Source organism: Vigna angularis, chromosome 1 (genome assembly GCF_016808095.1).
Source record: "Vigna angularis cultivar LongXiaoDou No.4 chromosome 1, ASM1680809v1, whole genome shotgun sequence".
NCBI classification, from domain to species: Eukaryota; Viridiplantae; Streptophyta; class Magnoliopsida; order Fabales; family Fabaceae; genus Vigna; species Vigna angularis.
Genome location: NC_068970.1, coordinates 24,180,173 through 24,190,962, shown reverse-complemented (window position 1 = coordinate 24,190,962; position 10,790 = coordinate 24,180,173). Strand labels below are relative to the sequence as shown.

General features: G+C 33.4%; 1 protein-coding gene across 1 annotated transcript; it reads right to left on the bottom strand.

Annotated features, from left to right (window-relative positions):
- Positions 1-609: 609 nt before the first annotated feature.
- On the bottom strand, positions 610-10,516 carry LOC108347563 (kinesin-like protein KIN-14E). The gene is made up of 24 exons (XM_017586894.2): positions 10,232-10,516; positions 9,581-9,801; positions 8,956-9,028; positions 8,639-8,770; positions 8,323-8,561; positions 7,875-8,202; positions 5,868-5,967; positions 5,599-5,780; positions 5,368-5,483; positions 5,159-5,261; positions 4,787-4,939; positions 4,521-4,667; positions 4,232-4,438; positions 3,789-3,953; positions 3,611-3,718; positions 3,350-3,490; positions 3,080-3,274; positions 2,832-2,958; positions 2,529-2,731; positions 2,260-2,442; positions 1,931-2,026; positions 1,530-1,727; positions 1,068-1,339; positions 610-974 (listed from the first exon to the last, which is right to left on the bottom strand). The coding sequence occupies exons 2-24, from the start codon at positions 9,736-9,738 to the stop codon at positions 788-790; spliced, it is 3,813 nt and encodes a 1,270-aa protein (XP_017442383.1). The 5' UTR covers positions 9,739-9,801; positions 10,232-10,516; the 3' UTR covers positions 610-787.
- Between the last annotated feature and the right edge of the window lie 274 nt (positions 10,517-10,790).

The following is a 10,790-nucleotide window of genomic DNA, read 5'->3' as shown; positions in this document are numbered from 1 at the left end:
TGTAAAATCCGTAATAAGATGTGTTCCCCAAAAGCAAATACAAAAACGAAATTATCTTATTAATGTAAACAAATGTTTGTATGTGTGTTCAATTTTTTTCTTATGGTGAAAAAAATTAAAAAATCATTATAATGTATCAAAAGAGTAAATAGTACTAAAAGTTTATTTTAAAATTATAAGAGACATGTCTAAAAGAAAGTTAAAAACTAAATCAATTTTATTAACTTTATTGTATTAATTTAATAAAGAGTAAAATAATAAAAAATTGTGTACATAAAATCCAGTTATAAATAAAATCTATTAATTAATAGTAAAAGAAGCTAGTTCTTTATCAATAGTGTTATATATATATATATATATATTTGTGTATATGATAGATGAGGATTAACCTCTATAAATAACTACAGTTAAATAGATAAACCCGTATATTGTATAAAATTGTTGAATGATATAAAAATATTGTAATATGAGGTGATATAAAAGAAGGCAGAAAATAAAAGAAATGTAGAGGTGTAAAACAATGCAGTTCCCATTGAAGAACTCGAGAAAAAAGGGGTTTGGTATTCAATCTTTAGCAAAAACTTGTGCATTTTGAAAAAGTAAGAAATATTGATTTAGAATAGTGAATATACTTGTATGCGTATGAGTCGAAAGTATTAATACTATGTACATAAATTTGATCTATACAACCTACATGATCCCTGTAAAAAGATATACAATTTGATGATGGGAAATGATCCTTATGCAATCAAAAAGAAAAGAGAGACCCTATTCTCAATCCAATCTTTTACCTATTGCCATTACCATTCTCTTTAGTTGGCCTTTCATCTTGAATTTCTTCTAAGTCTTCAAACTCAGGTCCTTTACCAGCTTGCTGTTTCCAATATGCAACCAACTTCTTCAGCCTTGCTATCTCCTTTGAAGAAACATTCTTGCTGGGGTCATTCACAATGGATCTTACTCGGGATGCATACCTAAAATAAGCATACAAGAATAGTGTTAGAAAGAACAAAAAGAGAAACACCAGTAAAATAAAATATAATGGAACAGAATGACAAAGAACATACATGAGAGAGTTATGTGTCTCATCCAAATTTGATTCTGCTGGAGAAACATTCACAAACATCAGAGTTTTGGCATTACCACCGAGTGAATCACTCATCAACATGGTTAACTTGTGATTCCTGTATGGTGTGTGTTGACCACCAGAAGACAAAGCACTGATAACATCTGCAAGTGCTGATAATGACTTGTTAATGCTTTGAGCTTCCTTCAGCTGACTCCCCGTAGAACCTGACTTTTTCACTCGTTCTGAACCAGCAAGGTCCACAAAACTCAGCTGCATATTGAATTCCACATAAATAAGTAAGCACTTGTTACAAGCACAAATGCCACGTAAAATAACAAAAAACTGTTTCTGTTTTCTAATTTCATTCCTTTGCATCCTTTCTATGTCTTCTACTTTTTCAAGTCTAATCCTGAAAAATGATATATTATTGTAGCTCAAAGGGAGAAAATGTAAAATATACCTTTCCCCTTGCAACCGACTGGCTTTGAAGGTTGGTACTTTCAATTACAATTGATAGAATGAGATGAGATCTTGAACTTTCATCATTCATTTGGGTTCCTGATATATGTCGCCGCTCAGATCCTCTTTGAATTATATTGTTCAGTTCTTCAATTGTAGAAATTGACATAATTGTCACATTTTCCACAACTACCATTCCCTATTCATCAAAATGAAACAGTTACGATTGCTATTTTGAGATGTTTCAAGCACCCTACCTGGACAATTGTTAGAATTCATGGCTAAATGGAATGTGAAATTTTTTAAACATAACCATTGCTCAGTAAATTTTCTTACTGAGCAATCAAAAACCAAGCATACATATAAGCAATTGAAATTAGCAATGACAACAGAGATGGTTACCGTTGAATCCTTCTTGATATCCAATTTTAAATGTTTTCCATTCTTTGGTGCCAAAAGATCTATGAGGGTATCTTGATACAATTCCACCATGTATGCCTACATAAGTGGCACCAGAAGTCAGCATATGAGATAATAAAGTTTTGCAGAAATCCTAGACAAAGGCAATACAAAAAGACAGTGAAAACATTTGTACACCAACAATGCATTTAAATTACACTCTAATCATTTACACCTCTGGAATATTTATTTGTACACTAGAGCTAATGACAACAATTCTAAACGTGAAAAAGATGAAAAAATTTAGTTATCTCCATTCTAGAAATGTTTACCTTCAAGGAAAAAGAGTACTTGTTATTATCTCTTCTTAAAATTCTAAAAAGTTCTGCAATTGCCCGAGGAGTAAGCCCAGGGTTGTTGTCTGATCCATAGATTGTAAATGTCTTTCCAGAGCCAGTTTGACCATAAGCAAATATGCAAACATTATAACCATCTACAGCAGACTGCACCAAATACTGCATTGCAAATAAAAGAAAAATTGGTGATGAGTTTAAGTTATACATGTTTCCACAAGAAGAAATGACAATGATGTATGACTTGCCTTTGTATCCTCAAATACACTTTCTTGAGTTGCAACACCATCAAAAACACGGTCATATATGTTCTGCTTTGGCTTGTCATCTTTCCATGGATATTCCACTGTAAACTCATCTACTGCAGTGAGAACTTTTCTTTCTTTCTCAGCGATCTCTTTTTCATTGAGAGGCCTTAGTCGACAGTAAACTCTAATCTTGCCTTTCATGTCTGATATAAAACCAAGTTCCAAGGTTGAATAATTGACGGTTGTTTGTATGTATGTCAATATACAATCAGATAAACTTAATTTCGAATATAGAGTTTCTACCTTCTATGACATTAAAATAGCGCTTCCTTAAAACTTGTTCTTCCTTATAAAGTGTTTCCATTTCAGCTAGTTGCGCCCCTTGCATTTTCAGTATGGCAGCTGTCTGTTCATTCTTTCTATCAATATCCTAAATCATAAAACATGATCATATATGTTAAATTCACAATGAAGTGAAAATAAACAAAACATTGAAACCCAGTTGCTATAGAAATGGAGCAGTGAAATTAATGAATTAAAAGTATTCAAACCTCTTTCATTTCTCTCAATTCTTCTAGTTCCTTCAAATTATTTTGCATTGAAACCAAGTCAGAGTCCTTGGCTGAAATAGTTGCCTTAGCAGCCAATAATTCTTGCCTACACCCTTCTAGCTTTCTTTCAAGCTCGTTCGCTTCAGACTTAACAACTTTGCGTTCTTGCTCAAGTTTCCATTGAAGGGAACTAATCTGCATTACAACAACCACCATCAACTAAAATTGATGATCTTTTCTTAACAGCAATTTTAAATTTTTTTATGCTACCTCTCCAGCATTCCTCTTTTCAAGCGCCGATAAATTCTGTTCCAAAATCATTATTTCACTTTTCAAGCTTTTGATAGTTTCATTGGCTGCAAACAGCTCATATTTACAAACTTTTAGCTCATCTTCAAGCTTTTGAGTCACCTATTGGTACCATAGAAAGCCCATATTTAATATTTATACATTAACAATAAATAAAATCAGCAATGTTAATCAGAAAGATAGCTTTGAAGGAATGAATTACAGTTTCCCAGAATATCTTACTTGTCTATTTCCAGCATCAGCAAGATCCTTTTTGGCAGTTTTCTCTATCACCGCATTACTTAACTTGGCCATCCTGGATTCCATATTCCTTTTGTCTAGAATAGCAGCCTGTTAGATTGAGCAATAATTAAGAGACGTCGATCAACAACTTAGAGATAAAAGATCAATTGATCTTTACCTGTAGTTCCTTATCTTTTTCATAGCATAATGATCTAAGTCTATCCCGGTCACTTGTAACAGAATCTAGATTTTGCTTATCAGATTTTAAGGATTCTTTCAAGCTGTCCAATTCTTCTTGCATTTTCTCTTCTTGTCTTTGCTTCACACGTAATTCTTCAAGCAACTATTCAAGAACATTAAAGATTATCATTATTACCCCCAAAAGCATGTATTAGACACCCAATATGATATGAAAATAAAACTTTTCCATTTATCTTGAGAACTTTAGCCAGGTGCAAGCTTCTTTATTTTCTACCCAAAGGAAACCAGTATCAAAGAGAAGCAAATAGGTTTTATTTACTATGCAACAAGCCATAGAAACTGTCCTCTAGGTTTAATAGTTTAGTTTGGTGCTTCTTGTGAACCTGCATATTATATCATAAACTAAAAGTTTAGACATACTTGATCAGCATTTTTCTGAGATTCTTCAATTAGTTTTGACAAGTCTTGAACATGCTTCTCATATAATTCCATATTTGGAGGTTTAGAAGAATTATTAGGAATAGCTCCATTCAAAGAACCAGCACCAGCAGCAGATCGTGCTTTCGAATAGCGGCGCAGCATTACATCATTTATATGAGTCTGAAGAGCAACACAAATTTCCTCTCCCTATAACAAGGAAATAAAATACAGTGAGGGAAATAATTCCAAATCAACAAGGGCTGGCGTGACATCAACAAAGATGTTATACCTGCTTGGTTTCAAACTGGAATATATGGAGAACTCCTGCAACTCTCATTTTAAAAAAGACCGCAGTATTGCTGCTCCCAAATTGCATTATGTCTCTCAACTCAGCTGAGTGCAAATATTCCTTAGGAACTGGGCGAAAAAAATGAATCTACAGCCAATTGATCGAGAAAAAGCACACAATTAAAAGCACAATCCATTCCTTAATAACTGTAATAGTAAATTAAATAATGTTGAGTTAACTAGTTTATTTTTTCTTGTATATCATACCCCTCTTTTATTAATTCCCAAAATTATTCGACCAGGTAAGAGTCCAATAGGGTCATCAATCTTGCGAACATTGAAGAAAACAGAATTTCCATAAGGAAGTGCTCTCAATATACGCAGAAATTGTTGCCGCGCATCATCTTTTGTCAGATTTTCCTATTAAAAGAGAAGAAAATCTTACATAAGTGGATATAAAGTATATGCTTGAAGCAAATATGAAAATTTATATTTAAAAACTTGCACAAAAGTGAAAAATGAATGAAGCTATGTGCACAACAAAGGCTTAAGTATAACTAGCAATACAAATTAAAAATTGACTCTCATAATTGTCACTGGATGAAGATCAAAGACAATAAATAGATGGTCTTCTCATACCAATGAACAATAACGAGAAATAATGTCATACTCCCATTCCCGTTTTGCTCGTGTCATTGAAATTTGTCTTGGCAGGTAACGTTCCAGAAGTGAATTCCAGTCACTAAGAAATGCAGCAACTCCATCAGTGTCAACATCGATATAGGAAATAGAATTTGACAACTTCACTCACTAAACACTATTACATATGCACACTGAAAATCACTTACGTGCATGATTCTGGTGTGCTAAGAAAACCAATCTCTGCCAAGATTTGTAGAGCAGAAAGCTGAGCGGCATCATCTCTTCCAATAGGGTAATTGCCCAAAATATAATCATGTTGCAACTGTAGAGTACGTCCAGCATCAGAAAATATATGACTTAAAGGTAATTGCAGCCTCGTACAAAAACTAGGTATACTTGTCATCACACATATAAGGTTTCAGTACAAAAAGACATACTTGTACGTAAGACAATTGCACAAACATTGGTTCTGTCACAGCTTCATCTGACTCCCGAAATAACTTTTTCTTGAATATCAATTTACAGTGCAAGATTTCTCCTTTACTTCGATCCTTTGCAACTTTGAATTCTGCCAGCAGATCCCCAATATATTTGTTTTCATCTAACCCAATGTACTCCTCTGAGTAACAATGAAAGAAGCCGTCAGATTACTAAGCTCAGTTTGATTATAACATAACAAAAACAAGTGAGAGGAAAAAAGACATGCCATTCCCAAGATCAGGTGCTTTGGAGCCAGTAACAACTTTACGACATTCAAATAGACTAAAGCTGGAGTATGCTGATAGTTTAATGAGCCCTGCAAGTTCCTGAAGTAAATATGTTGAGTAAGGAAAAATATTACATAAACTTAATAGTGCAAACACAAGTTTTTGAGGGTATGCAGAACTTCAATCTGAAGCAAACAAACAGATACTACATAGCACCCCTTTAAAGCAATTAACTTTGTTAAACAAATATGCGGTTCTGTTAACCAAATAAGTTTAAGAACAGAATGCTGCAATGTAGCAGCTACTTAATATGTAGTGCAATCAAAATGACGCTTTAAAAAGTGAGCTGGCTTTTACAAAACAAAAGAAAAGCAGAGCATATCCATTAAACAATTTAAGGTGACATAAAAAATGAATGAATACCGCTGAAAACAAATTTCTCTTCTCATTGACAAAATCTGAATTAAAATTCACCAAATGAAATGAAACCCGTGCTGAATTAACCATAAAATTAATACGTTAAATCATATAACTGTAAATAAGTAACTTTTGGTTATGAAACACACAATCCAAGAAATTCCCCAACTTAGTCAACATAAGGTACCTAGTCACATAATTTATCAGTGATTAAAGATTCCGTTGATCTATTTTTTCCTCAAAAGGAAACATATCATATTAATCACATCAGACAGAGGTGGTCATCAATTAGCAAGACTCAACTCTTAAAACTAACATTTTTAGTACCATTCTCAACCGTTTAGCAATTTAATCCTAAGAAATAAAAGGGATTGTCATACACCATTTAGTTTATTTACTTCAACAAATTAGAAGAAAGGCTACTTGTGCATTTTAACGGTACTAAGTATGATAACATAAAAGGACAAGTGAATCATAGAGAAGCAATAAGCACTAGCCCAAAGCATTCATTCATCTAATTGAATGCAAACACCAATGTAAAACAGCAAGTTAGAGAAAAGTAACAAGTAACAATCATTGGCGGGCTTATTTATTCATTTTATTGAATGATACCATTCTTGAAAGTTTAAACCTCAAAAAATGCTAATTGAACCAATGAATCCTTCATCTGAAGCTTAGAGAAAGGAGAAAACAAAATATTTACTGGTTGTCATCCACCACACTTGTGAAATTTGAACCGTAAGTGCCAACATAAAGGTAGTTTTATAGTTCTTGTAATGTTGAGCATCTAGAGACTTATACCCCTTTTAGCTAGCTCAAGCCATAAAGAAACTGAAAGTTTTAGATTGAAAATGTTTAAAACTAGATGCATATGGATTGCCTATTAAATATTTTCCATCCAACACAGTGTTTGGCTGGAGGGAAAGGGGAAGTTTTTTTAATATTTTCTTGTTTGGTTCAACTTTAAGAGAGGAGGGAAATGGTGGTGAGAAAAATTTCTCCTCATCCTATTTTTGCTCCCCTTCAATATTGGGGGGATTTGGAAGTAAGGGGAAAAGATTTAAAACATTTTAAATGTAGTGACGAAAAATAACCTTATTTATATTTTGAAATCTAAAATTTTAAGGAAATAAAAGTAAAATAACTTTTAAAATTCCTCCAATGAATCAAACAAAATACCTAAATATTTTCTTGAGCCTCTCCTTATCAATTTCCTTAAGTCATTCTCAGTCTTTTATCTATTTCGCATTCTTTAATTTTGAGATCTTTCATAATATATACTAAACAATGACATTAGTTGAAATGCATGCAAACAGAAGCAGATAAGAGTTAATGTCACATTTCAAGTTGTTGATTAAATGCAACCAAAGCCTACATAGAAAAGGAATGAAATTGATCTACCTTCATTAGATTAAATAGATTCTGTAAAGAGACTAAATTTTTTCTCCGATCACTTTCAATCAAATCATTTATAATCTATTCAAATTTCACCTTGATCTTCAATCTTCAATAGCATTTTATTACAAGGCGTATTAACGTCAGTTATGAAAGCATGCAAATGAAAAGAGAAGTATGAGAGTCTGAAGAACCTGAACAGCATCAGAAACTGTGGTTGACATGTCATATACAATTTCTTCAAATGTTTCATCTAGAAAGAACACTATTGTTGTAAGCTTTCTCCCGGTCAACAGAGCTTCAATCTCCTCACGCCCAGGAATTATGTGTCTGGGACCAGCCTTGACAGAATGCTTCAAAGCATTTAATGAATTTAATGCAAGGACTTGGATCTCAGAATCAGTAGCCACACCATTTGCTACGTTATGAATGTATTCTGATAGGTAAGTGCTAATGTCTTTACTAGGAGACATTGAGGACGCACATAAATACATCAGCTCCCATGCTTTAATCAAGTATTGCCTAATTTTGAGAAACAAATGTTAATCACTAGTGCAAAAATCACAGATGATATATATCCAATGATTAAAGGCCCAAAAAGACAAAGCATGTCACTCAATACTGAATCTAAAAGTTTCATACCTCTCAGGGTTATTTCTTGTCTGCTTTGATATCTGAACAAAAAGTTCATCTCGAAGTTCTGGTCGTTTCAAATTTTGCTTGTACAGTTTCCCTACAAGCTCAACCCGTTCATCTAAGCTTATAGGAGTTACTCGATCAGATGGATCAATTCCCATATATTTCAAAATTATTTGGAATAATTTTATCGCCCGGCTTACTAAATCAACATTTAACTTGAGCAATGATGTTGGAATTGGATCCTGCAAAAGGTTTGAGTTTTTGCTCTTCATACAACACATATTTCGAAAAAACTAGTATTTGATTTAATTTCAATTACCTTTTGAAAACTCAACATGTCCTCAAACGTAACTTTTTCTCGAACTTGAGGACCTACAGATCTTTTAGAAAAAAATCCACGTTTCCCAGCAGATTGAATTTGCTTCTGCATCAATTTTAAAAATCCGTCCACCTGTGACAAACAACAGAAACAAAAACATGGCTATATCAAATGTTCATGCACCAAAGCAGAAAACTACAAACCATCAGTAGTTCAGGTAATTAGCTAGACAGACCATTGAGACACAAAACTAGCAGGGGAGCTATATAAAACTTTTAAGAAATTATATGTCTAAATTAAAATATAACTTATCTCACCTGGAATCTGTTGATCAAGGGTACAGCTCCAGCGAGCTCTGCTGGAACAGCCATTGACATAGTTGATGGCGTGCTGTAACAAACAAATCAATAACAAGTTGCAAAATGGATAATGCTGCAAACGGTAAATTCTCTTGCTTGACATAAAATTGGCCAATCAGTTCAAGAGGCAAACGCAAAAAAAAAAAAAAAAAGCATGTTGCAAGGAGTAAGAGATTGATCATTATCAAGAAGAACATAATTCAACTATATAACGTTTTCAATTAATACAATGAAGGTCGATACGTGCTTGCCTCGAGGTTAAACTTCCCAAAGTTGATATAAAGTTTCAACCAAGCACGAGTTACAAATTCAAAAGTATTATCAAAATGTTGCAGAAGAACCAAAAAAAAAGATTTTACGGGTTAACAAGTAAAATTTGTTTTTGATTCAAACAATAATTTTTTTGCATAAAATTACCGTTTACAGAAGAAGAAAGATATGCCAGGTTTCAATAGATACCCAATAATTCAAAGAGAAACTATTATAGATTTTGAGTCCAAATTAAGTTTTATCATCCTTTTAAAGATTAAAAAAAAAAAATCCAAATTTTCAATATATCTCCTAAAGAAAGGATGATACTTACGGTGGGGCAAAATTGGAGCTATCACTATCATAGTCATCAACATTGACAACAGCAGCACCGTTGTGTGAAGGGGTATCATCATTGCCATTGCTAGAGCCAAAGGAATATCTACTTGACCTAACATTTTGAACCATAGATGGGGGCACATCAGTGATCATCTTGCTTTCAGATTATCTTAAATCAACAAATTTTGTTCTCCTTTCCCCCTTCAAGCTCTTTCACTGCAAAATACAAAGATCCGAACATAAGTCAGAACAACAGACAATTAACTAAAAATAACAGCAACCATTTCAGCCTTGCTGGTATGTAAGAATCCGAACTCAAAAAGAAAGAGAATAAGGGTCGTGATTGTTCTTAAAAAATGAAAATTCTTCTTCAAAGAAGAAAGGCCAAAGCACAATGGAATGATCAGACCCATTTATCAATTTGGGCAAATTCACAAGAAAGATGTATAAACAGAGGCAGGAATGAAAAAGCTTCAAGCATCAAACATAAGATCCACGAAAGTAACAAACTTTAAAAAACCAAACACCCCTTTGCAGCAACATCCTTGCATTGACCAGAAACAGAGGGGGGAGAGGGATGGAAGCACCCCAGAAACTGAGCTATGAAATTTAAAAAAAAAATGGAAAATTAAAGTAAAAAGGCAACCTTTGTGACAGCAATGAAATGTCAGAGTTACAATAACATTGGTGTCTTGTGTCTGAAAAAAGAGAGGTTGTGTGTAGCAAACTCGCAATGAATGGGGGAGAGAGAGAGAGAGAGAGAGAGAGAGAGAGAGAGAGCGAAATCTTAGAGTGAGTACAATTTGGTTTGTTTAGATTACACGAGAGGAGAGAAGACAATGTGGCAAAGTGAGTTTTTGGTGAAGCTTGAGGGAAGTCACGAGTGCATTATATGTGATGTGCCAAAAGGCTTTGAAAAAATCACTCATCAAAATTACTCCTACTTTTCCTTCTCTTTCCTTTATCGCTAAGAATAAAATGAAGTTTGAGAAGAACATCATTGTTATTCTTTCTTTACTCATTTTTCAAAATGTTCAATTAGTTAACTTTTAACACTCTTGTCTGTTGGAGACAATACGACCCAACTGTAATACGCCCAAATGCAAAGCTTCCACTCTCTTTCCTTATTTATTTTACACATAAATAAATTATACAAAAATGGTATTTATCACTTTCTATATTTATTTATATGTTTACATATATAA